Source organism: Daldinia vernicosa (assembly GCF_022497035.1).
Source record: "Daldinia vernicosa strain CBS 139.73 unplaced genomic scaffold F5Y00scaffold_11, whole genome shotgun sequence".
NCBI lineage: Eukaryota > Fungi > Ascomycota > Sordariomycetes > Xylariales > Hypoxylaceae > Daldinia > Daldinia vernicosa.
Window position 1 is genome coordinate 160,272 of NW_025953927.1, and position 24,379 is coordinate 184,650.

General features: G+C 47.7%; 10 protein-coding genes across 10 annotated transcripts; 5 read left to right on the forward strand and 5 right to left on the reverse strand.

Moving 5' to 3' along the window:
- Positions 1-1,022: 1,022 nt before the first annotated feature.
- F5Y00DRAFT_15702 (heavy metal translocatin) lies at positions 1,023-4,947 on the reverse strand. Its single transcript, XM_048004638.1, has one exon. The coding sequence runs from the start codon at positions 4,654-4,656 to the stop codon at positions 1,183-1,185; it is 3,474 nt and encodes a 1,157-aa protein (XP_047867062.1). The 5' UTR covers positions 4,657-4,947; the 3' UTR covers positions 1,023-1,182.
- A 1,230-nt stretch (positions 4,948-6,177) lies between these two features.
- F5Y00DRAFT_15679 (zf-C3HC-domain-containing protein) lies at positions 6,178-8,129 on the reverse strand. The gene is made up of 2 exons (XM_048004634.1): positions 7,334-8,129; positions 6,178-7,271 (listed from the first exon to the last, which is right to left on the reverse strand). Exons 1-2 carry the CDS (start codon positions 8,013-8,015, stop codon positions 6,412-6,414), a joined length of 1,542 nt encoding a protein of 513 aa, XP_047867063.1. The 5' UTR covers positions 8,016-8,129; the 3' UTR covers positions 6,178-6,411.
- Positions 8,130-8,930: 801 nt separating this feature from the next.
- F5Y00DRAFT_251797 (3(2),5-bisphosphate nucleotidase HAL2) lies at positions 8,931-9,992 on the forward strand (the record flags this gene model as incomplete). The annotated part of the gene is made up of 1 exon (XM_048009862.1): positions 8,931-9,992. The coding sequence occupies one exon, from the start codon at positions 8,931-8,933 to the stop codon at positions 9,990-9,992; it is 1,062 nt and encodes a 353-aa protein (XP_047867064.1).
- Positions 9,993-10,057: 65 nt separating this feature from the next.
- On the reverse strand, positions 10,058-11,156 carry F5Y00DRAFT_15810 (ribosomal protein L6). Its single transcript, XM_048004651.1, has 2 exons — positions 10,585-11,156; positions 10,058-10,491 (listed from the first exon to the last, which is right to left on the reverse strand). The coding sequence occupies exons 1-2, from the start codon at positions 10,970-10,972 to the stop codon at positions 10,124-10,126; spliced, it is 756 nt and encodes a 251-aa protein (XP_047867065.1). The 5' UTR covers positions 10,973-11,156; the 3' UTR covers positions 10,058-10,123.
- A 95-nt stretch (positions 11,157-11,251) lies between these two features.
- F5Y00DRAFT_267830 (uncharacterized protein) lies at positions 11,252-12,271 on the forward strand. Its single transcript, XM_048012135.1, has 2 exons — positions 11,252-11,788; positions 11,840-12,271. Exons 1-2 carry the CDS (start codon positions 11,671-11,673, stop codon positions 12,265-12,267), a joined length of 546 nt encoding a protein of 181 aa, XP_047867066.1. The 5' UTR covers positions 11,252-11,670; the 3' UTR covers positions 12,268-12,271.
- F5Y00DRAFT_15825 (uncharacterized protein) lies at positions 12,272-13,728 on the forward strand. The gene is made up of 6 exons (XM_048004653.1): positions 12,272-12,337; positions 12,395-12,612; positions 12,669-12,890; positions 12,943-12,999; positions 13,051-13,324; positions 13,375-13,728. The coding sequence occupies exons 2-6, from the start codon at positions 12,433-12,435 to the stop codon at positions 13,515-13,517; spliced, it is 876 nt and encodes a 291-aa protein (XP_047867067.1). The 5' UTR covers positions 12,272-12,337; positions 12,395-12,432; the 3' UTR covers positions 13,518-13,728.
- Positions 13,729-14,198: 470 nt separating this feature from the next.
- On the forward strand, positions 14,199-15,800 carry F5Y00DRAFT_267834 (putative aldo-keto reductase). The gene is made up of 4 exons (XM_048012136.1): positions 14,199-14,515; positions 14,585-14,778; positions 14,937-15,006; positions 15,070-15,800. Exons 1-4 carry the CDS (start codon positions 14,337-14,339, stop codon positions 15,671-15,673), a joined length of 1,047 nt encoding a protein of 348 aa, XP_047867068.1. The 5' UTR covers positions 14,199-14,336; the 3' UTR covers positions 15,674-15,800.
- A 634-nt stretch (positions 15,801-16,434) lies between these two features.
- Positions 16,435-19,303, reverse strand: F5Y00DRAFT_251799 (glycoside hydrolase family 3 protein; the record flags this gene model as incomplete). Its single annotated transcript, XM_048009863.1, has 9 exons — positions 16,435-17,785; positions 17,835-18,001; positions 18,055-18,184; positions 18,236-18,339; positions 18,393-18,481; positions 18,540-18,673; positions 18,723-18,886; positions 18,942-19,024; positions 19,078-19,303. The coding sequence occupies 9 exons, from the start codon at positions 19,301-19,303 to the stop codon at positions 16,435-16,437; spliced, it is 2,448 nt and encodes an 815-aa protein (XP_047867069.1).
- A 753-nt stretch (positions 19,304-20,056) lies between these two features.
- F5Y00DRAFT_267838 (glycoside hydrolase family 128 protein) lies at positions 20,057-21,655 on the reverse strand (the record flags this gene model as incomplete). Its single annotated transcript, XM_048012137.1, has 5 exons — positions 20,057-20,181; positions 20,251-20,366; positions 20,428-21,032; positions 21,087-21,239; positions 21,296-21,655. The coding sequence occupies 5 exons, from the start codon at positions 21,653-21,655 to the stop codon at positions 20,057-20,059; spliced, it is 1,359 nt and encodes a 452-aa protein (XP_047867070.1).
- A 1,285-nt stretch (positions 21,656-22,940) lies between these two features.
- Positions 22,941-24,329, forward strand: F5Y00DRAFT_267839 (uncharacterized protein; the record flags this gene model as incomplete). Its single annotated transcript, XM_048012138.1, has 3 exons — positions 22,941-23,431; positions 23,494-23,575; positions 23,640-24,329. 3 exons carry the CDS (start codon positions 22,941-22,943, stop codon positions 24,327-24,329), a joined length of 1,263 nt encoding a protein of 420 aa, XP_047867071.1.
- Between the last annotated feature and the right edge of the window lie 50 nt (positions 24,330-24,379).

Genomic DNA, 24,379 nt, shown 5'->3' on the forward strand with positions numbered 1-24,379 from the left:
ATAATCCCTCTGGGTAGCTCCGTGGTGTAGTGGTAAGGCCCCGCCATTACGACCAGTACCGGTATGAGCTGCTTGGAGGGATTATATTTTTTTCTTTTTTTCTTCTTTTGTTTTGGACGTCCTTGAAGTCGTACCGCATCAACCCCTCAGGGATTGACCCAATTACTGATCGCCGTATACTGCAGCCACCACATATATGAGACAATATCACATGTTTGGAACCCCTAGTCTACTGGGACTACTAAGATAAAGGGTTTGTAGCTATGATAGTGGTACTAGGGGTTGATATTCTTTGTGTAACAACAAGTATATTCAATAACGTGGTCTTCTTAACTATAATCATAGCCAGAAAGAAGTAGGGAGGAAGATCCGTAGTCTTTTGCTATGCTAATGTTGCGGAGGACAAGGACTCGCAGGTGTATACTTGGGAGCAGGGACTAATAAGGGGTAAAAAGCTTAGACAATGTTACGGTTATATAAAGAAAGAGGAAATATCGTAATATTTAGTGCGCTGAATGAATATAAATTAATATGGTATATGTCCTCTTAAACAGTGGCAATGGGAAAAAAATGAGGTAGATCCAATAAGTATGGAATTTAAGGGGCTTACCCCTGACCATCACTCTGGGAGACCATGGGGTATAAGGTACCGATCACTACACAAGAGCTAGATAGTATAGTTACGTACCATCAAGCCTATAACGCTATTGTTACGTACGGATTTAATAATATGAAACCGACTATATTGTTATGTGAAGAGCGAGGTACTACTGCAGGCACCTAAAGGGGCATGAGGTAGTCAAGTACCCCTTCTTTATCTACAATGTCTCAATAATCATCTGAACAGAAGTCTATATCTACCTAACCTATCTTTATTAACTTACCACTTACCAACATAGCCCATTACCCTCTGGGTTAGTACAGCCCCTAGGTAATGACACTTTCTACTTCACTTAACAACATCAACATCACCTCATACTCCCATCGCGTAATCTCATACATAGCATAACAAAACAGTACACTTCATTAGACAAATTAAGTCGTTATTACGTACTATGTATGGCCTAGTAGATAAAACATACTTAGGTACCTATGCTGCACTAGCTTTTCTGTTTCAAAAGTCCTCATATCCGGACAAGTACCCTAACTATCCCATAGCGCCAAAGTATAACCAAAAATCCCTCAGATACCTATTAAATTCTTAGCTTGGGCACTTATCCCACCATCCTCCTTGTCATTCTCCTGTTCTTCACTCGTAAATGTCTTAGCTCTGAATCCCATCCACGGCAAGCCGCTTCGCAGTGCCAAGCTGCTCAGCACGACGCTGATACTGCTGAGCGCCATCGCCAGACTAGCCCAGACGGGCGAGAGACGCACATGCTGGCCGTTAGACATAATGGGGTACAGGCAGCCTGCGGCAATAGGTACGGCGAGCAGATTGTATATGAGGGCCCAGCCGAAGTTAAACTTGATGCGACGGAATACCGTTTTGCTTAGCTCAAGTAGTGTGACGATGGACTCCAGATTGCTATTCAGTAGCACGAAGTCCGCGCTGGAGATGGCAACATCGGCACCGGAGCCAATTGCTACGCCTACGTCCGCTGTCGTCAGTGCCGGCGCGTCATTGATGCCATCACCCACCATGGCGATGAATGCGCGGCGGTCCGTGAGCTCGACGTCTCCTCTGCGGGCCTTAAGTGTAGACTGTAGCCACTTGATCTTCTCATGTTTTTCTGCGGGGAGGACTTCGGCGATGACGTTGGATTCGGGGATACCCATGCGTAGCGCGACGGCCCTGGCTGTAATGATGTTGTCCCCCGAAAGCATCCACACATCCGTACCCCTCGATTTTAGAGCCTGAAGCACAGCAGAGGCTTCGGGCCGTATTGGATCGGAGATTGCGAGGGCAGCTGCGATTTGATATAAACCTGGCGTGTTAGGGGTCTCGACAGCTACGAGTGCAACTGATTTAGCCTCTGATTTCCAGGTCTGAAGGCTCGTAGCAACATCGAGTGGGATATTAACTGCAAAATCACGCATAAGTGACTCGTTGCCGACAATAATTCTGAAGGGCAATGATTCAACATTATAGCTCGCCTTCAGGCCCTTCCCTGGTAGCTCCTCGACATCTGAGACGTCAATACGCTCAGATGTCCTGGAGCTACAAAATGAGACAATGGCCTTTGCGATGGGATGAGTGCTATTCTCCTCTGTAGCCCGAAGTGCCGCCAGGAAAACACCCTGCTGCTTTTCGCTTACTGTTTGCCCAGGGAAGATCATATTATCCGTGATCATCGGCTCACCGCCCATAGTAAGTGTACCAGTCTTATCGAAGACGACACAATCGATTCGACTCGCTTTCTCAAAAGCCTCACCGCCGCCCTTAACGAGTATACCGTACTTCGCAGCCAGGCCACCGCCGACGAAGATCGCAGTGGGGGCAGCAAGAGCAAGGCCGCATGGGCACGCGACAACAAAGACAGCGATGGCAAACTGAAGCGAGAACACTACCCAGCCTCCTGATGATACATCGAGGAAATGCCCAGGAATCGCGCCGGATACGCCGACTGATAACCAGATAAGCCAAGTGAGGATAGCAATAAGAGTTACAAATGGGACAAAGTAAGCAGTCAATAGATCTGCTAGCTTTTCCATCGGTGCACGTTTGGTCTGACCCTCTCGGACGATGTCGACGATCTGATCAAGCATCGACTGGCCAGCACTACCGGTGATTTGAATCAAGATAGGTTTACCAACATTGATGGTACCCGCGAAAACGTTGTCATTAGCAACCTTTTTTACCAGGCGGGATTCTCCTGTTAGACTAGATTCATTAAACTCGGCCACACCACGCACGACCTTTCCATCACAAGGAGGTGAGCCTCCGTGGGGTATACGGACGAGATCACCGAATTCGAGTAGATCAGTATGGACCACCGTCTCTGTCTCCTTAGTATCTGTGACATCTTCGATAAGCACAGCGGTAGTCGGGCGAAGCTTGCCCAGGGCCTCTACCGCATCACCTGTCTTGGATTTGCTGTATGCTTCGATGAGTCGCCCCCAGAGTAAGAAGAATGTTAAGAATACAACAGAGTCGAAGTAGAAATTTTCGTCATTGATCATTTCTGGACGATCCACGGCGGCAGCAATCATCTGGCTGATTGAAGAGATGTATGCGATCGTAGTCCCTAACGATATGAGCATATTCATGCTGCCGAATCGATAAAAACGCTGGAGAATTGGTGTCTGACTTCGCCGTCTCCACAACGCCCTGATTTCCTTTACTGCACGTCGGTGAAATATATCAGCACCGTAGAAGTAGACTGGTGTTGCCATGATACAAAGGGCAAGTTGTGCTCGGCTGATCCCGGATCGCCAGGGCTCCATGAGGTACATTTTAGATGCATCAGAGTTAGATACAAGGCTCATATACACAACACCAATGATAAACGTTGGAATGACAGCGATTGTTGTGAATAGGGCACGAAGGAAGAGTTGCTTCTGATGACGTGCGTGTATCCTCTTTGAGCGCTCTTCTAACGTGGGTGGGTGATAGATTGTGGCCTTGAATGCTGGATCGCTTGCTTCGATCGCTAAGAGGATCCGTCGGATAGTGAAGCTGGGCACTACAGGGGTATAGGCTATCTTAAGAATGGGTCGTTTCCGGCTAGGTCTAGTGATAACTTCGAGGTGTTGAAGGAATCCCTTGAGACTATTCGTAGCCCGGTCAGCGCAATGGTCGCAGTAGAATCCGTCGATGCGGATCTCGACGTTTCTCTGATGCTTTGGCCTATCTTCGCCATCAATGTTAACGACTTGATCAAGTTCGGCGCCTCTTCCTGTATCTTCAATTATCTCGACGACTTGATTGGCGTCTTCCTTGGTACCAATATACTCAACCACGCCACTGTGTGAAAGTAGATTGATCGTAGCCTTAGTGATCCATTGCTTCTTGTTTAGCTGTGAGCTGATGTCGTTTGCACATGTAGCACACGTCATCCCGGTGATAGCCATAGAAGCTCTCCATCTTCGTCCCTCATTGGATGGCTGGGGTTTGTCATCGTCCTCGACCGCGAGTGATTTGGTTGCTGTGATCACTTCTCGAACCGACTTCTCATCGCCTCTTTTCCGATCTCTTGACAGATCATCGGCTTTTTCCGATACTGTGCCACAGCATATTGTATTGGATGTATTAGGCCTCGGCCCGTTAGTTCGACATAGTTCACAGTTATTGAGATGTTCTCTTTCCTTCTCTGCCTCTGCAATCGATGTATGCCCATGTGCAAGTTTGCTTGGCAGTTTGAAGATTCGACCTAGCGGGCTGTCTCGTAGGCTGATATCTGGCGAAGTCGGGGCTACTGAGGGGCCGGGAATGTTAGATGGATCTCCATGTAGCAAGTTGGCCAGAGTTTCTTCGCCATTGGTTGAGGCTACACTAGAGACCTCAAACCCCGAAGACTCCAATTTCGACGCCATCTCGGTGATAGACGCTTTGGGGTCGTGCTCTACTGCGACCCACGAGGTAACGACGTTGGGCGACACCCAACGGATACCAGGGAGGCGTTCCAAGACATCTTTTATAGAGGATACGCACGTGGGACAATGTAGATTGGCCAGTAAGAAATTTGTGGTGACGGTCTGATCTGGGGTAGCCATTATTGAATAACTGGTGTTATCTGCCGCTCGGAAGACAGGTACTTAGGAGTGCGGCCTGCGCATGAGATGCTGATCCCTTTGGTCTGATGAATACGGACAGATCTAACAAGGCGGAGACGTATAGAAACTATGGTGACTGGTAAAAAGTACTGTGTGCGGTTGTTGGAATATATTAAAGTAAGAATCCGTTCTGGGAAGTACGGACGTCGGTACGCGGACGATGTGTAATTCAGCCTGAAGGGGGTATATGTAGGTTGGTACCAGTAGAAACAGGAGAAGGAATCTACTCCACTGGCGAATAAAATCTCGAAAAGAAGTCTCAGAGAAGTAACCGTTTGTCTGTTTGTCTCTTTGAATACGAAGATACGAGTTGATGCTAGCAACTCAGATTCCGGATAGGGTATCAACCGACGTTAGATAGTTATATGAGTAACCTAGAAGTATAACTAATAGTAAATTAAAAGAAGTGTTTTGGAATAGCTTTGGGATTCACTGGCTTAGAAACAAGCAAGAGCCGTGTAAGTTATATTCAGCAATTCTACGCACAAAAAGCGCAACGACTCTCTCCACAATCACCCAGGATTAGGTGAGGTTTGATAGGTCATCCTGGCCCAGTATAGGCTTGCAACTCCGGGCGGTGAATTGCGAGTGCCGGATCTTCGCCGCCGGCCATAGACCGACTGTGACACATGGCTCGGCAAGCCGCGAGTCGCCATGGTGTGAGAGGTAGGAATTAGATATGACATAACACATAATGGCAGTTGAGTAGAATCTTCCATAGAGTGACTGCAGTGTAAGACCAGGGGTCATCAGATCATCAGATCCGACTAGGAATTGCCTAGGGCAGAATTCGAACTAGCGGCGCCGGGTGGATCATTGCCACCAGGGGTAAAGACCCCGAGCCGGCTTCTGTTCGAACATGATCCTGGTTCACGCACAAAAGCCGCAGACGGACACTGCAAAACGTTGATCAGGCGTGATCTCGTTGGTCGCATAGCAATACACTATTTGGCATGCCCTTGGCTCCCCATTTTCTTACATTAAGTGATTCCTTCTGCAGCTGTGAAGTGTCCAGATTGGCAAGGTGGCGATACAAAGCGATATTTGTGCGTAAAGCGTAGGCATGGGAGGCGGTTGAAAATGTTACGTTATGTTGACGACGTGACGAACCGCACATGCATTTTCTTTTTTTAACCTTTTGATGGTAGCCAATTACCAGTCATACAGTTCATTGTTCCTGGATTACCTAATAGCTAATAGTCAGCATAGGAAACTACTAGGTTACTAAACTTGCCTTAAGCAAATCACCTATGAATAATCACCTGTGGCTGTTTCAACCTTTGTTGCCCCTGAACGCCTCATACGAAGCTGAGAAATCAAATGGCATCTATTAGGCAATCTTCGTCGATATCCTGGCTTGACTTGGATATATGTATCGTTTATCATATCTACCTATTTACTATAAAAGCTATTGAATACGACTCAGAGAATAGGTCAAACCGAACTCTAATAGAATAAAGCAACGGGAAATTATATCGCTGACGAGGCGTAGAACACAAGAAACCACACGAGAAAGCAATAGCCACCCAAGGGGAGAAAGGGGACACCAGAGTTTTGAATTGGTATTATTATCGAATAGTTACATTAGTTAAACAAAGATGATGTGAGTTAGTTGGGTATCTTGCTAAAATTTACTAGACCAAATCCATCAGCATAAACGCCTTGACAAAATCCAACCCGTGGTGACAGGTCTCCTTATTTGTTCTCCCCCTCTGTTTCAGGCGGGACGCTGCCCTGCCTCGAATGCGCGGTAGCTGGGCGACTTGTAGCAGTTGCTGGCCGGGATAACGAACGTCGTAATTTTGCTCCGTTCTTTGTGTCGAACAGGTTTTTCACTTTCCTCAAGCGCGCCCATCTTTCCTTGTCCTTCGCGTCTCTAGCACTCATATCCTCTTCGTCATCCGATCCTAGCATGGGCGAACGCCCATCTCCTACTTGCCCTCCTTTCACCGGCGTTGTTGGAACGGATGCCGAGGAGCGATGGAAAAAAGAGCGCTGGGTACTCTTCTCCGCTTGCGCGCGAAGGTAGGAGTTATTTTTAATTGTTTGCGCAAGTACTTCCCAAGCAGTTTTATTGTCTACCTTCTTTGCACCAGGGTTGTGCTGGACCGCGGCATTTCGCCAGGGACAGAAGAACCGGTGCTCACGTATAGGATCAAGGTAATCCATAGGTGCCGGAACGAGGATCTCTTTTGTTTCTTCGTCTATCTCCTTGCTCTTGAACATCCACAAGCCTAAGCGACGTAGACATGTAGCACAAGTCGCCGAATTAGGCACTGCACCAACACGTGGGTTTGTCAGGCCCTGCCAGCCTGTAAGAGCAAGGGCGAGAGCTACGTCGTTTGGAGCTGATGGATTCGTACTTGGTGGCGGAGGGTCGCTGAAGAAATTTGGAGCCAATTGCGACTTGACAGCTTGTAAATCTAAGTTTGCCGGCAAGCGGAGGTTGAAGAGATAGGGAAGAAAATGTTGTCGCGCGCAAAGTTCATCGTACCGTTGGCGAAGGGAGGCTAACGCAGTTGGTGGACTCGTTAGGGATAGTCTGAGTAGAGTGTCTGTTGTTTGTGGTTAGTATACCAATATCCCTAACACGAGGTAGTGGTTGTAGAGAACTCACCATCACATCCGCGTCTTCTCCATAGACAATCTTCTTGGTGCGCATCGATTATCAATTCGACAAACCTCTTCACCAAGCCCTCCTCGATGTCCGAGCCGACCATGATCTGAACCTCCTTACCGTCTACCTCTCTTTTATTCATCTTGACTACCAACTCTTTGTGGCATAACGTACAACTCACGCGCTCCTTTCCCTGGCAGACCCAACCTCTCTTGGCCCATTCGATCTCGTTGACTTTATCCGGCTTCGGAGTCCATTCCGTTAGTTCTTGAAATGTTCCAAGTCGCCTGATCAGCTCGTTGCGATCGCCAGGGCAATATTTCGGTGCTTCAGTCTTTGTTCCTTTCGCCGGAGAGACGGCATTGCCATTTGGCGCCCATTTCTTCAGTACAACATTTGAAATAATAGTCCCGCCTGGTTTTTCGTTCCCTGGAGTAGACTCTAGGACACCTACGCGGCGGCGCTTCAGGAGATCGCTGGGGGTCGAGGGTACGCTTCCGGAAGGCATCTCTTTATTCGGGGTCAAGGCGTTGTCGTGTAGCGAAGTCGAGTTTGGGGTCGAGGGTCGATTCAGAGGCGAATTTGAAATATCGGTTTGCGCTTCTGTTGATGGCGACTGAGGTATTGGCTTCGCGCCGATCCCTTGTAATAAGGCATTGAACTTCCGCTTAGTAGCATTCATGGTTGATTCGGTTCAATGAAGAACAAGGCTGCTAGTAGGGTGGTATTAAGTATTAAATCAGGATTCTAGAGCTTGCTTAGAAGCTCTTAAGGGATTGACTCTACACCCTCCTCGATTAGCTCTTGGAAGCACAGTTTACTTTGTGGAGTTTCAATAGTATGTAGGTAAGTTGGTTGATTAAATTAGTAGTATTGTATGAGACTCCACCAATAGATTGTATTTAGTTTGTTTAGACTTGAATGGCCAAATTCGAGGCCAGATGCGTAGGCATGTATTTATTTGTTAGGTAATGAAGGAGGTACGTACCTAACTTTGTTGTTTTTCTTTGATTCTCCAATTGCTGTACAATTTACTTTACCTAAGCCACGGTCGTCGGAGGGGTGACGGACCGGGTTATGGCTCCGACTATGACCCCGATAGCCTATACCCACCTAAAACTCCCCTATGCCTTAGGGCTGGTGTTACTGGAATTGAGGCTATCGGGTTGGACGACACTTAAATCTAGCCGCTAAACGATGGTGGGTAGAGAAGCTGTACCTTGTAAAAGGTCTCGGGTCTCGACATTAGTGAGGTTGAATGCTGTACACAACCACAACCATGCATCATAGTGGGATAACATGAGGGGCTATAACGATTGTGTATAAGTTACATACCTTAAATCATTGTGCTGGCAACGAATATACGTAAATCCCCATTATATTCCACTTATAAATAAATTACATAAATCATTGCTATATGCAGACCAAAAAGGATAAAAAGATAAATTCTACAAAGTTCCTTATTCTATCCTCCTTTTTCATCGTGATACTGGCCGCCTTCTTGTTCAGAGCCTTGCCCCGCCTTACCTCGCTGTCCCTGCATTTTTCTCCTGGATCCCGCCAACAAATCCTCAGCCCTGTCATATCAAATAAAAATATGTCGTCATACGCCAAAGAGCTCGAAGTAGCACAGCTAGCTGTCCAGCGCGCTTCCATCCTAACTAAGAGAGTCTTCCACGAGAAGGCCAAGGGTACCGTCTCCAAGGATGACAAGTCTCCTGTCACAATCGGCGATTTTGGCGCCCAGGCCCTTATTATTAGTGCCCTGAAGGCCAACTTCCCCGATGATGAAATCGTCGCTGAGGAAGAAGCCGCTCAGCTGCGTCAAGACGAGAACTTGAAGCATACAATCTGGGACTTGGTTTCAACCACCCAGCTCTCTGACCCTGAGGCCGAGAGCCTGCTTGGAGGGGCTATCGATAATGAGGAGGCCATGTTGACTATGATTGACTACGGAAATAGCAAGGGCGGCGCCAAGGGTCGTATATGGGCTATTGACCCCATCGATGGTACCAAGGGCTTCCTACGTGGCGGTCAATACGCCGTATGCCTCGCCCTAATGGTGGATGGCGACGTCAAAGTTGGTGTTTTGGGTTGCCCGAATCTCCCTATCGACGATACTGCTACGTTAACGGGAGGCATGGAGTCCGGCCAGACGGACGAGGGAAGAGGTGTCCTTTTCTCTGGCGTGCTGGGCCAAGGTGCTACAAGCCGCGCGTTGACTACTGGTGAATTGGCTAAGGAGAAGAGAATTTCTATGAGGGCAATCACAGATATCGCGGCAGCAACATTCTGCGAGAGCGTAGAGGCCGGGCACTCGTCCCACGGAGACCAAGCTGAAATCGCGAAGCTGCTCGGTATTACAAACCCTAGCGTGCGGATGGACTCCCAAGCCAAGTATGCCTCTATTGCGCGAGGCGCGGGTGACATCTACTTGCGATTACCTGTCAGTGAGACATACCAGGAGAAGATCTGGGATCACGCCGCGGGTGACCTCATCGTCCGGGAAGCTGGTGGTGCCGTAACAGATATTCACGGCAAACCGCTGGACTTTAGTATTGGGCGAACGCTAGCGAGCAACAAGGGTGTCGTCGCTGCTCCAGCTGCTGCCCACCCGCAAGTTCTAAAGGTGGTGCAGGAGGTGCTCTCGAAGAAATAAAATCGGCACCTCAGACATGGATAACGGATAATGTATACAAGTACATAGTTTTTTTGGTTTAATCGGGTATCTGCCGTCGTATAGTACATAGATACACGCCTGCAATGGAATGATACCATTTCCAAGATCATCTATTTGATCTTCTTCTGTTTTAGCTTGATTGTCTCGTCGTTGACAAAGATACCCTTCCCCTTGTATGGCTCCGGCACTCTCCACTTCCGTATCCTAGCCGCGAAAGACATGACCTCCTCTCGGTTAATGCCCTCGAGTAGAATTCTTGTCGGCTGCGGCGTGCTGGCTTTTATGCCGTCGGGGACTGGCTCCTCGACGGGGTGTGTGAAACCAAGCTTTAGGCATACAAACTTCTGTCCCGGGTAAGCTGCCTTCCTTGGTCGCTCCTCAACGGTCGCCCTATATCCAACACCCACTAATCGTAAGATTGCGGTGTGTCCTTCTGATACGCCGATGATATGTCGGTTGAGGTATGCCCATGTGGTTCCTAGTTGACCCCAAATTAGTCCTAACTGGCCCTTATGAAATCAAGACATTCTGCCATGATCGCGATAATGACCACAACGAGTATTGCACATACCCCACATCTCTTTCTGCTGCTTGATCTCGTTATTCTCAATACTAAGTACCGCCCTCCTCGCAGCTTCGTCATGGGCGATCGTAAGATAAGGAGGAATTTCGAGATCGAGTTTTCCTAATGGCCCCGCTATGGTGACTGTCCGCTTTGGTATTCTTAGGTAGGTAGTAGGGTCCTTCTTGACCCTGGGCTCGCCAATAGTTAATTCAACACCGGGCGGGATCGATATCGGCGTTCGGCCAAGCTTCGAGGGCCTATTCGATGTATTTGAGAACTGGCGCCGCGGGGCTGCCGTCTGGAAGGCCGGTACGAGGAAAGCCGGTAGTGTAACAGGGGCATTGGTACCTGAAAGGGCTCTTTCGAGCACCTTTCCCCTACTCGGCGCCAACATTGTGGATTTTGGGAGTCTCCGCTGTGAAGCCAATTGACTGACTGCAGAACTCAAAATCCTAGAATTTGGATTGCAGAGCTCGATGCGCGATGCTTGGCAATGCTAGAAAAAATCGGGTCGAATCACGTGCCGTGTAACTTGAATGAACATGATAAAAGAATATGAATGATATGCAGATATAGAGGCTGACGTAATTACCTCTTTCAACTTCCCCTATCGTAATTGCCTTGGATATAGTCGCCCCTTCCTCTTTTCTGATAGACTAAATTATCGATGGATGTTAGGTAGTTCTCATAGTTCCAGTTTAATATTAATAATCTCTCTTATTACATCTTTAAAGGAGATACCTTTCACTTTGTCCACTTTTGATTATCGTGATATTTTGCACCACTCCATCAAATCTTCGTCTGACTTCAGATAAGTCACACAGGAATTGAACAGGATGTGTGCAGTTGAGGAGCGAAATTTCGTCGAATTTATCGAATGAAGACCCAAGAGACACACACATTCAAGGGTTTTTCTATTATTGGTGACATACCCCCTCCCTTCCTCCTGCCAATCCTTCCTCTCTTCACTTTCTACAATAGAAGGACTTCACTACTCCCATACCGTGAATTTTAATCATTTCAACAAATTTTCATTTCTCTTTCAAAATTACATTCTCTTGCTATCTCCTTGGGTGGTAAAAAATATTCACCATGAATAACCAACGGCGGGGAATTATGGGTTCGGCGAGGAAGGCGGTCATCTTCTTGCTGTTACACGCCCACTTGATCAATGGATTTTCATGGCGCAGTGTGCCAAAAGTGGAATTAGGTATGTCGCCGCTTGATCGCTGCTCTTACACGTTTGCTTATTAGAAATTAGACACGGAGGTGCTTACCGGCTCGGCTACTACAGGTGGCGGTCTATCACAACTCCTAAGCTCCGGACCGCGATTACCTAGTTCCTATGAGATAACCCTTAAGGAACTGCGAGAACTAGAATCTGAGCCCCTATGCCATAGGACAGCCGCACGCCTATTGATGAACAATTGCGAAGTTCTTGAGGGCAAGAATGAGGCATCAGTTCTGACTGAAAGTGGCCGTAAAATTAGAGATTTCGTTGACTCGTACGCTGCCAGTCTGGCAATCTGCGACTTGGAGAGAGGAAGCTTCCAAATCCCAAGTGAATGCGCCAATTTTCGAGAACCCATTCTAAGCCAGCTACCACTTCAAAGTTTGGGACACCTACACGTCTCTTCTATAGAAGTTGACAGCTGCCTCTCTGGCTTAGGCGAATCCGACTCGGCCTAGAACACCTGGGTTAGTTACCGCCATAAAGCTTTGAGGTTCTGCGAAGCCGCTAGAGTAGAAAATGAGAAAGGTATGGAAATAGTTTCCTTATAATTCGAATCTATACTAATGGACTTATGACCCTTAGATCAGCACATTCTTCTCTTTCAGCGCCTAACAAAAATCATGGGGCGATTTACAGATGACATCGACAAACAGTTTGAGCAGCGCATGAACGATCTAGACGTTCGCGCACAGGCTACGGGTAGTATAATCGATGAACTTTCGCCAAAAGTAGACCATTTGAAAGATAGTCTAAAATCGGTAGAAGACTTCTTTCTTGCTCGACTTATGCACACCGTTAAGGTAACCCAGTACAGTCAATCCTACTTAGCTGGAAATCTCTTTTAACTTGGTTTTAGGAAACCGCGGATGCAGTCAATTTGGGGGCGCAGAATGCTGCTGACCTGCAGAAAATGCTTGAGGTTATATTGAAGAGTGTTTTTGAGGGGCAAGCTGAAGTAGCATCCTCCTACGAGCACTCAATGCAACTCGCCAATCAACGTGCAGAGTCTGCAATTAACACAGCGATCCAAGCAATCGCGGTAGTTACCGATTCTGCAGTGCATTTACGAACCCAAGTTGTAGGTCGCATTATTATGATATTCTCGGTTCTATGCTAATATAGTACTACAGGAGCTTTCGCGCCTCCAAGCGATGGAATTGGACTCCAGGCAAGCCAATTTAGAGGAGGTGAGGCATATCACTTTTAGGGCGCTTATTATTACTAACATGACCTTGCAGGGCATGCAGCGACTTGTCAATATCACAGAAAATTTAGCAGTGAAATATGACGATCATACGAGCCTGCTCCATCAGGCACGTAATATAACGAATGATATTCTTGAAACACTAGAGGACACAGCTGCTGAGGCAGCTAATGTCGGCAATTCGATCCTTAAGCAGTCTTCCGCCTCGTCATGGTGGCCATACGTTTGGTGCCCAGCAGCATCACTAGTACTAGGCTCATACGGGCTCCCCCCTTCCGCGATGAGGAATTTGGCACTGTTGACTTTAGGTGCGTACTTAATTTCGTCCCAGAGCTACGAACCTACTAACATACCGAAGGGGAGGTAGCTGGTTTTACGATATCATCTATGAAGTCATCCGCGCCTACCATCAAACTCTCTACTTTGCTGCATACTTGGGGGAATTCATTTCCTAAATCAAGCTCGCCTTCCGACACTGCTAGTCAACTTGAATTGCTATAGGAGTATAAAAACTTTTTTACTCGCATTTTAACTTCTGATTTAGTAGGAGGCAAAGGTAATGGAGGACTAGCTTTTACGTATATTGGTCGTGGTATCATAAGTTGGGGAAGGATTCTGCTCTGAAATATTTGCTTTATCATGCTATTCCTTTGAACATTGAGGAAAGGGGATCTTTGGAGTCGGGAAGAAGAGAGGCCATTCTAGAAGCTCCTATTAAATAAATTATCTACATACTACCAAAGTTTCGTAGGCATCATCCGAATACGTAAGGGTGATCACGTCTCGCTTCGTTTTCTTTATTTCGCTCGCCGGTATGACCAAAGGTGGCTTCGCCATACCCGATTTGTCTGGCCGGCTTCGATGTACGTCATTCGACTGGATGCTGGCAGAGACGTCGATTGGTCTGCTCGGAAACTCTGGGCGCTGATTGGTCAATCCCACTTCGGTCGTCTAAATGTGGGAATCCCCCCTTTAACGCCTTGCTAATATTGGATCGCGCGCTCAACCTTTCAGCTTCACTTCACTATCGGGTTTAATGGACATAAGACGTATAGGGAGTGATATTTCGGACGGTCATATGTGGATTCCGCACACGGGCTTCGGGTTGCGGTGCATTGAGGAGGCCGTGAGTTTGTGCTGATGGATGGTGGTGCGCTATGGGTTTCGTGAGAGCGACGGAATATAAATATCTGAGCTTTCCTCGTCTTGCTAGCGCTTGGATAGTAGAATTGACAGACACAATCTATAGTCTTTGGACTCAAAGACGTTTACTCGAACTTTTTAACACTTCTACTTTTTAGTCACCAATCATTTGCGAATATGCCTGCTAAGCCTATCCTCCGTCACCTAGGAAAGAACGGCCCCTTGGTGCCAGCTATTGGTCTCGGGCTCATGGGAGCATCTTACTCTGTTTACGGAAAGGAGTTAGATGACGAGGAGCGATTTAAGCTGCTTGACCGCGCCCTTGAGTTGGGAGAAACCTTTTGGGATACCGCAGAGTAAGTCACGATCTGTGTATCATGTTTAACTTTAAGTAGGTAGATAGTATACAACTAACGATGGCACAGTCTGTACGGTGATGGAGAAGAGCACATCGGGAAATGGTTCAAGAGGACCGGAAAGCGGGACCAGATCTTTATTGCTTCTAAGTGTGGTATCGTCAAGGGGAGCAAGACCTTTGAGGCCAACAGCTCTTATGAGTACACTAAGCAGGGCTGTTATAAGAGCCTGAAGGCCTTGGGTGTTGACCAGATTGACCTTTGTAAGTTGTATCTTACTTTCTCTCTACTTAACCCATCCGGCAATCTCAATGCCCCTGGAGTGTTTCCTTAAGGACACGATTAGACTCTACAACCCCTGAGAACATGACATTTTAATCTTTCTTTCAATTGAGATCATCTCTAACTCGTGGAACGATAGACTATATCCACAGCGTCAACACTGAGACTCCTATCGAGGAGACCATGCTCGCCTTGAAAGAGCTTCAAGAGTAAGTACTACTAATCTTAACTACCTACCAAAATTACAACACCGAGAGCTAACGAAAACCTAGCGAGGGTAAAATCAAATACATCGGCCTCTCCATGGTCTCCGCCGCGACCCTCCGCCGCGCCGTCAAAATCGCCCCCGTCGCCGCCGTGCAAACCGAATACTCGGTCTCCGCGCGGGACATCGAAGGCGCCGAAGGCACCAACCTGCTCGCCGCGTGCCGCGAGCTCGGCGTCGCCGTCGTAGCCGCGACCCCCCTAGGACGCGGCATCCTCACCGCGGACTTCAGCAAGAACGGCGCCGCCTCCTTCGGCGAAGGCGAAAGCGACGCCCGCTCGCGCGTCATGCCGCAGTTCCTCGCCGAGAACCGCGCGCGCAACGCCCAGGTCGTCGCGCAGTTCGGCGCCCTGGCGCAGAAGAAGGGGTGCACGGTGTCGCAGCTCGCGCTGGCGTGGCTGCTCAAGCAGGGCGACGACGTCTTTGCTATCCCGGGGACCAAGAGGATCCGGTACCTGGAGCAGAACTGGGACTCGCAGAACGTGGTGCTGAGCGATGCCGAGGAGAAGGAGGTCAGGGCGTTTTTTGAGAATAATGGGTTCGTGGGTGGTACGCTCCCTGAGGCGTACAAGTCCCATAGGTTCCGGGATACGAAAGAGAAGTCTAGCTGAGCTGGCGGTATTAGTCGTAGCTAGATGAATCTAGGTGGAATAGTTGCTGTAGTTGGGATGTTAGCTGGCTCTAGATGAAATTTGGGTAAATACCTCCTAGGGTTGCTACCTAGTACTTCTATCCGAGACATAGCAAGTTATTAAATCAACTTATCGATCGGATTATTTCGTGCTTTTTATTCTTTCAAGCCGGTAACGAGGAGTTATCCCCCCAAAGCTCTCCGGCATCCCCTGGTAGTCTTGTAAAATTCTACAGTTTAGCCATTTTTGATGAATCCATAGCGAACCTGTCTTCTCCGTGAAGAATGAGTTCCATAATTCGGAACGAACAGGAATCAGGAACCTAAGAATCCGGTACAAGACATTGATTGAAGTGCTATAATAGTTACGTGATTTAATATGGGAAGGCCAGGGGGTTTGTTTCTAATCCGTGAGCTTAGCTATCACCTTCCTGTCCGATCCTATGATGTAGGTTCTGGAATGGCCACTTTGGACTCGATGACCTTATACTACTAGGAGGTAAATAAATATAGAATAAGTTATTAAGTTAGCTGATCAAATATCATATATATAAAGTAAATTAAGTTCGATTAAATTAAATTGATTATTGGTTTGACTGCCTTGCTAGAATAACTGGCTGCCCCTCATTTTGTCAAATATATCATTTAACTCAACCTCGCCTATACGCCCTTTCCTTAAAGGAGTTACAGCCATATAAAACCCTTAAATGCTCCTGGGGATTATTTAAGTAGTAGAGTTACCTAGATTGAAAAAGATCCAGTCAAAGGTAACGCTCGGCTACTAGATCCAACAAAGATTCGGTAGTCGCCTTTTTGTAAGAGCCATTTCTGCGCCACTACATCCCACGTGCTCAGATCTCTTCTCGTTAACTCGAAATTGACAACTACTGATTCTCCAGGTTCAAGTACCGACTTTGAGAACCCGCGAAGCTGCTTTACAGGACCGTTGGGTATACCGACGTAGAGCTGCGCTACCTCGGCACCCAGTACAGAGCCTGAGTTAGTCACCGTCGCGGAGACCTTCGCTACGATGTCCCAGAGGTCTTCATGACCACCTTCAACGATCGGCTTTGAGGGATACGACGAAGTATCGGCGTCATCGACTGTGGAAACCTGAAGGCCTGAAAAGTCGAAGGTGGTATAACTTAGACCAAAGCCAAACTCGTAGCGAGGTGTTATATTCTTGGCATCAAATGCTCTGTAGTCGATATAGATGCCCTCTGTGAAGTCCGACTGTGGGAATAGTTCATATATGCCGTCAGGAGCAGTCGCGTTTTGAACCGGACCATAGTCTGACTCGTTGCGCGGCACCGAATATGGCAACTTGCCTGAAGGGTTGATATCACCGTAGAGGATTGAAGTTAAAGCTCTACCAGAGTCTTGGCCAGGAAGATGCGCGAAGATGAGGGCTGTTACGTTAGGGTGGTCGATGAACTGATCGACGAGGCGAACACCTGCGTTATGGAATACCACGATGGTATTGTTGCATTGAGACGCGACATTGGTAATGAGAGCATCCGTGAAATCGTCATGCAGCCCAGGCCTATCAAAACCTTCTGACGCAAAGGCATTACCAACAACAATGCAAGCATCGGAAGACTGGTCAACTTGAGGACTACCACTGTGAAAGTCCCACCATAGGCTTGTATCGTCCTCATACGCACGTTGACTCAGTGCCGCCGCGGGAGAACTGACGTAGGCTGGCATGTTTGCGCCAGATCCGCCGCCACTGATCAGCGTACCATTAGCAGCAATCTGCGTATGAAGTACATCATCGCCATTTGGAATCAAGTCAGCTGGCGCTAGTGCCTGTGAACCTCCGTTCCAGCCACCACCCCCAGGCGTATATACGTCAAATGATTTCGCAGAGTATCCGAACAAGGAGAGTAACTTGGGCGACTTGAGGGGTAGCGCATTATTGGTATTTTTCAGTAAGACGTGGCCTTCGACGGCTCCCTGCAATAAGACATCCTTATTGCTTGCTGACTTTGCAATGACTCGCTGATGAGGCTTGGAGAGGTCATACGGCATTCCTTTACCTAGAGCTGGAAAGCCTTCGTCCTGGCCCATCTTATACCATGTAGCTATAATCCTACGCCAATTAGAAAGGAGTGACAGCAGGGTATTTAATACGAACTTACCTTGTTGCCATGTCGTCTATTCTAGATTCCGGAACAGATCCATTTTTCACAGCTTCTGTTAGATTGCTGGACCAATACGGCGAGGCCCACGGCATCGTCATGTCTAAACCTGCAAGTGCTGTAGCAACACCTGAATGCTGAGCCCACCAGTCTGAGACGATGAAGCCCTGTTGACTTGGTCAGATACTTATGCTGTGAGAACTAATTGTGCATTTCATACCTGGAATCCTAGCTCAGTCTTTAGGAGTCCGTTTTGGGTCTTGCTGTTGGCGCACCCATAGCTATTGTTGATCCGGTTATATGAACACATTACATTTACAGTACCGGCTTTTACGGCATCTTGGAAAGGCCTAATAGGAAATTAGATTTGACCCTTCGTATAATTACGCCGTAGTACGTACCAGAGATATAATTCATGCATAGTCTTGTCGTCAATGTTCGACGAAACGGCGGTAACGTTGCCCTCAGGATTTCTATTAGTCTCCTGCTCATTGGCGATGAAGTGCTAAGGGTATGTGTTAGCCAATTCCGTCCAGAAGGGTCATCTGTACTCCCTACCTTCGTGCTTGTTGCGACTCCCACTGACTGTATCCCTTTTATAGTGTCGGCAACTAGAGCACCACTCAGATAGGGGTCATTTGAGAAGCCTATACAATAGGTAATTAATACATAGGACTGTTGGTTAAGTAAGGCACAGCGCGTTACCTTCCCAATTCCTTCCGCTTGACGCGATACGGCCTAAGGGGCCGACGACAGGCCCTAAAGCAATGTGAACCCCTTTCGCTCGGAATTCGCCGGCCATGCCAACGGCTCTCTTATAAGCCAATTCGCGGTTCCAGCTAAGTAGAGAGGTTAAAATGTTCAATTGAGGAAATATGATGAATCTACCTTGCACCAACCGAAAGGCCCGAAGCCCAACTCGACGCGAAGTTGGTAGTGCGCACTCCATTACCAGCGTCACTAAGACAGAGACCGGTAAAGTTAACTCTCTCTATAGGAAGGATAATACCAGAACAAGAGCTGTTAACTTCAACGCCACCCGTAAGGTTGACCTGTATACTAAGTTAGATATAGTAGTCATTTGAGCCGCCCCGGATTACCCCTGACCTTTTCTTCTAGTGTCAACTGAGCCACGAGGGCTCGTGCTTTCGAATAGGAGTCTGCCCAATCTCCAAGTCCGGTTCCGTTGGCTTTGAAATTGTCAGTATGTGTTCGAACTCTCTTAGGGTACCGCTTAACATACGTGACGGGTATACTGGAGGTGATTGTCCATGGAATATCGTGTCATCCGCAATTATGGACTGGGCAACAGTGCCAATGCCGCTACCCCAAGCGGCTAAGCCAGCCAGGGCATACAGAGAAGTCGACAACATGGTGTACACACTCGATAATACAGTACAAATTATCAATGCATAGTCATCTAGATCCAAAGGAATGGCACACCATACATGTAAAGACGAAATATTCATTTTTAACTCTGGTCTTGCCGCGAGGGGTCATCAAGACAAAAGAAACAAATCGGTCCTTCCCTTGAACATTAGCCGGCAATGCAGGCAATGCAGGCATTACCGCACCCGGATGGCGACTTACATGAACGAGCGAGGGAGCAACAGGGGTAAGTAGCGTTAATGACGAAAGAGTTTGGGGAATGTGGGGAATGTCTTGGAGATAGGGGGGAGGTGTATCGAACGAGGCCACCGGCGTGTAAGTCAGCAGGTCAGTCAAGACGGAAGCGGTGGATTGAGGCTCAGGAGAACTCCTGCCTGCTTCGGTCAACTCATGCACCCCGCACTTTAGATCGTCAGTTTACCCCAACTACATACGGCAATAGGGCTGCCAAGAGTTGGAGTCCCGAAATTGCTTATACGAGCTAATGAAGCTTAATTTATCTTTGTTCATTGTGCATCATCCAGAATTTACAAGGGACGGAGTTTACATGCCCGATTATGCGATCTATCTTTGGATTATATAATTGTTAGACTTGTTACTCACCTAACCGTACTCGATAAAAAATATAAAATAAAAAAGTACCTATCACAAAATACATACTTAAACCATGTTGGTTAACATAACGAGTGATCCTAGACCTATGTACAAACAAAAAAAAAGGGGGGAGAAAAGAAGCTAAACCTCCTCCCCAGAACAATTCGACAAACCCGCCCAATCTACCGAGATCCACATGACAACTCCCGAGCCAAGACGACAAGCGGCCGACGAGGTTACTAGTACGGTTTCTGCCCGGTGAAGTTTCCGGGAGGAGAATATCTTCCGACGACATAAACACCACCTTTGGCGTCCTTGGCCGAGCCCATGCCGACCTTGGTAGTCGATTTCCACATACATTGAGCTAAATGGTGGAAAAAAAAATGTGTTAGAAGAGTTGCGAACACGGCGGCATGGTTGAAGAAAAACTCACTGTAATGACCGTATGATCCGAAATCGCCCTGGCCGATCGGCTCATTGTGGTAGTTCTTTTCTTCGGCGATCCACAGGTTTGCAGACATGGCGAGAGGCGTGTTGGAACTGGAAGCCCTGTAGAGATGTCCGAGTTAGACTATGTTCATATTTTCATTACACGAGCTCATTATCTTACCATGCAAGGTTTTCACCCTGGTTGGGGCGCTGGTCACCACTCGAGTGTTGCAATTTGCCAATCTGAGCGAGATGCTTTGCGTAATCCTCGGCATTTTTGGCAAGTTGGTTATCCCATGCGAGGGGCTTGAGGCCCTTGCCCTTCCGCTTGTTATTGTGGATATCTAGAGCCTTTTGTTGATCTGGGCTAAGAGCTGCTGCGATGCTGAACTGGACTAGTCCACCATTTTCGGTGGCATCGGTGGCTTGGGCAGTCTCACCGTTGGGTTCGTGAGATAACGGCTCTCCGGCTTTCTCACCATCGCTCACTTCGGCTTGCGAACCATTCTCTTCGATAGCATTCAATGAGATGAAGGCATTGGCAGCAACACCGGGTGCCTTCATGGGTTGCTGATGAACGTACATCTTACCTAGCTCCGTAAAGTTGCCGTTTGCATCCATGAGCTGGGCGACGGGACTAACAAAACCGTCGGCAACCTTACGCTGGAAATCGAAGAGACCATATTCGAAGACCCAGTCTTGACTGTCTAGCCAGTTGCAGATACGGACAGTGAAGTCTACGACGGCCTGGTAGTTGCGGTCGATGCACGCAATTTCGGTAACCATCTTCAAATATGTTAGTCGCGGAAGAGGCTTCACGTTCGGTGATGTTAGACTTACGACTTTATGTTGAGGCCACTTGTTATGCATGTCCTGAATATACTTAATGGCATCGTTGGGATTGGTTGAGTAGTAGTGCAAGCACAGAAAGTCAGGAGGGTCGCTTGACACAAGGGACATAAACTTTTCGATCCACTTGCGGCCGTTTTCATCCTGAGGATTATTAGTTCGGTTAATAATCAATATAAGAACTCGATTTGGGCACATACAGAGGCAACGGCCGGGGAACCGAGTTGCTTCCCCTTATTCTTCCTCAGGGGGAGCATCTGGCCATACCAGATATCCCTCGCCTGTTCTGGGCTTATATTGGCGCGCTCGGGCTCGTTGAAGTAAAGGATAATGGGGTACTTTGAGTTTTGTATCTGAGCCCATTCGCCGCCTTTCGTGTTCTCGAGAACACGGACCATAGGCCGGAATGGTGCTCGATCATTGAGCCCAGGGGGTACCCATGTATTCCAATTCACAACGGAGGCAACTGGGCTGTTACCACCGAAAGGTACTTGGTTGATCTTGTCAGGGATATCCGTGTTGGTATAGTCCCAGAGAATCTGACGCTTCTTGATAGCCATTGTCAAAATAGATAGACGAAAAAGTTGCTAGTTATAGAAAAATAATAAGTTCGGAAATCTGAGGGGATTCAGGTTGCTCTGATCTTGTTTTGATTTATTATGACAGAGTAGACAGCTAAGGAGAGGAACTTATATATATTTAACTTTTAGGGAAGAGGTGACCATACCAGCTTATTATGAGCCCCTACACCGGGCTGAGGTGAGGCGGAGACACACCTCACGCTGACATAAAGAAGACACCGACGGTACCCTTACGGCGTATTGCCTAGGTCAGTCAATTATTTGAGTTGTACTACACTGCTTAATTAGCTATATTGGCTTGTTGGTTAGAAGAGTCTGGTAAAATTTGGAATAGTCCTGTGTTAGATGACCTAACGTAACTGAGGCTTATACGTATACTTGTTTCTGGTATTACGTTTGGTTGCAAGCTTTGTATCGAGTTGTCAGTTCGAGGTATGATCATGCTGACTTCGAAAATAGTGTATCTCTTAACGTCGTAAATCTTACCTGCCAACATAAGCATATTAGATAACTAGGTAACTTGACTTAAGTTAGTTTAGTTAAGAGTAATTGGTTAAGTTGACGTAATACTTGGCATTGAAACTACGAGAAGGTAACAAGCGCAAAAGTCCTTTTTTCCGTCAGCTTATTATTGAATATTCAATAGTTCGAGTTTCTATGTATAACAGTTTGGGGAATAGGATCAGCACGAGACTGACAAAAATGTGCGGCTTGTTTTGTACTTAGCCACCCCCTAGCATATGCAAGGCTATGCAAAATTAGAAAGCTTTATTTGTATTGTATAACCTCGTCAACCTTTTTGGGTTACAACTCTAGTTGGTTAACCAGAGTAATAATAGTGGCCAGCCGCCAATTACATCATAAGAGCTTAGATCTCACCAACATTACTTCGCGGCGAAGCCTTCAAGTCCTAACCTCACCGTAGTATTGTATCGTATGACTACGAAAGATATTCATATGACAATACAATGTTTACCATAGGACTTTGTCTCTACGCTGTGGCTACAGGGGAAGAGTTCGATTAGTCTAGCTCACAGCCGATCCTGTATCATGGATCTGTCCAAAGATTGATCACGTTGTGCGAATTGAATATTTTCAGCCCGAGCAGGCTGTCAAAAGTAGGGGATGATTGTAGGCAGCTGGTGACCTCTGGAATATAAATTATCACATATCTCCCTACTAACTAACTAACATCTCTTCATAGCATCAAGACAAGACAAGTCAACTATATATAAAAGTGACTCTACTCAGTACTCTAATCGATATGCATTTCCTCATTATTCACAACAGATCCAACCACGAGCAGATCTTTCAGTGTAATGGCTACAATGGAAATCAGCAGCTAAAGATCCCAGCAAACGGCCAAGCCAAGCTCGAGGCTCCCGATGGTTCTTCTGGGGCCATCATCGCCATCCACGAGGGAGTTATCGGCGAGCAATGCGAGATCACCAAGCACGGCTGGATGGGAAACGACACAATCGACATTAGTAACATCTGCGGCGCTGGTGGAAACATGACTTGCCAACAGGTCGGTGACCCAGCTGGAAAATTCAAAGGCCACGAGACCTTTATGCAGGCTTGCAACGCGGCCTACCATAAGCTCTCTCAGGATAAGAAGAATCAGCTTAACGGCCATGTCTTCCTCGATGGCAATGGCAACGTCAAACGCATCGGGGCTCCGAAGGACTTCCAGCCCCTGGAAGAGTTCGTGAGGACCTTTGCTGATGGACGAACTTATATCGGTGTTGGCGCGTGGTAAGTTCTATTATGCACCTATACTGTATAGCGTAAACTATCCACTGCTAACAACTTTATAGGGGGCCCAATAATGGAAACCCTCACGATAATGAGCAGAGCAAGGCCGGTAACGGTAGCAAGGACATTCTAATTATTTACAGTGTATGACAATATCATGATAGAATAACTACATACTATTAGCCTTTTACTAACACTTAATACATAGGATGGTAATGCTGCCCCCGACGCTAACATTCCGTTCGCTAGCCAGTTCGTCGAAGCGGCCTCTTTTGTATCATTCGCTGCAGCCCCTGGAGGACTAGCCGAACAGCCCATGACCGCCAGCTCCTCCGGCCCCGGTATCCTCCTGACCAATCAGTCCGGCAAAGCGCATAGGTACTTCTTCTACGACAACTACTGGAACGGCAACGGCGAGGCTGGCGCTAACTTCGACCACCCGCTGACGGACGTCGAAGTGGGGCCGAACCAGACCGTCCACGTACCCCTGAAGCTCGAGTTCAAGGGCCGCGTGCAGCGCGGAGACCAGCAGCCCGCCACATGGGGCGAGTTCCAAGTCAAAGCCGCCGACGACGGGCGTGCGCACGGCGATATCTCGATCCAGCAGGGGTGCGACGGCGCCGCTACCGTTGCTTCGACGGATGGGACCAACGCGTCGAACGGGTTTACCGAGGACATCCTCAAAGATGCGCCGGCGGCTGCGCTTGACAAGAAACCCAACGGCGAGAAGACCCTTGCTAGTACCGAGGGTAACTGGAAGGGCCCGGGAAACCAGGCGGCTATTGATTGGGAGTACCAGAAGCTGGGACAGGGCAAGGCGTACATTAAGGGGGGAAGTGGAGTGCCGGATGTGGCTAGTAAGAACAACTGCCTCCACTTCACCTTTTACGTGCCGTAGTAACTAAGGATAATTATGGTATTTTCATTTGTTTTGTTTACTTTATTTCT

Excerpts from the sequence above, each read along its gene's own strand:
- F5Y00DRAFT_15702 (XM_048004638.1), bottom strand. The coding sequence starts at position 4,656 with ATGGCTACCCCAGATCAGACCGTCACCACAAATTTCTTACTGGCCAAT.
- F5Y00DRAFT_15679 (XM_048004634.1), bottom strand. The coding sequence starts at position 8,015 with ATGAATGCTACTAAGCGGAAGTTCAATGCCTTATTACAAGGGATCGGC. Across the intron at positions 7,272-7,333 it reads GAGAAGACGCGGATGTGATG|ACACTCTACTCAGACTATCC; the intron begins GTGAGTTCTCTA and ends CACAAACAACAG.
- F5Y00DRAFT_15810 (XM_048004651.1), bottom strand. The coding sequence starts at position 10,972 with ATGTTGGCGCCGAGTAGGGGAAAGGTGCTCGAAAGAGCCCTTTCAGGT. Across the intron at positions 10,492-10,584 it reads GCAGCAGAAAGAGATGTGGG|GAACCACATGGGCATACCTC; the intron begins GTATGTGCAATA and ends GGGGTCAACTAG.
- F5Y00DRAFT_267830 (XM_048012135.1), top strand. The coding sequence starts at position 11,671 with ATGAATAACCAACGGCGGGGAATTATGGGTTCGGCGAGGAAGGCGGTC. Across the intron at positions 11,789-11,839 it reads TGTGCCAAAAGTGGAATTAG|ACACGGAGGTGCTTACCGGC; the intron begins GTATGTCGCCGC and ends ATTAGAAATTAG.
- F5Y00DRAFT_15825 (XM_048004653.1), top strand. The coding sequence starts at position 12,433 with ATGGGGCGATTTACAGATGACATCGACAAACAGTTTGAGCAGCGCATG. Across the intron at positions 12,613-12,668 it reads GACTTATGCACACCGTTAAG|GAAACCGCGGATGCAGTCAA; the intron begins GTAACCCAGTAC and ends ACTTGGTTTTAG. Across the intron at positions 13,000-13,050 it reads GGCAAGCCAATTTAGAGGAG|GGCATGCAGCGACTTGTCAA; the intron begins GTGAGGCATATC and ends ATGACCTTGCAG.
- F5Y00DRAFT_267834 (XM_048012136.1), top strand. The coding sequence starts at position 14,337 with ATGCCTGCTAAGCCTATCCTCCGTCACCTAGGAAAGAACGGCCCCTTG. Across the intron at positions 14,779-14,936 it reads TGTTGACCAGATTGACCTTT|ACTATATCCACAGCGTCAAC; the intron begins GTAAGTTGTATC and ends GTGGAACGATAG. Across the intron at positions 15,007-15,069 it reads GCCTTGAAAGAGCTTCAAGA|CGAGGGTAAAATCAAATACA; the intron begins GTAAGTACTACT and ends ACGAAAACCTAG.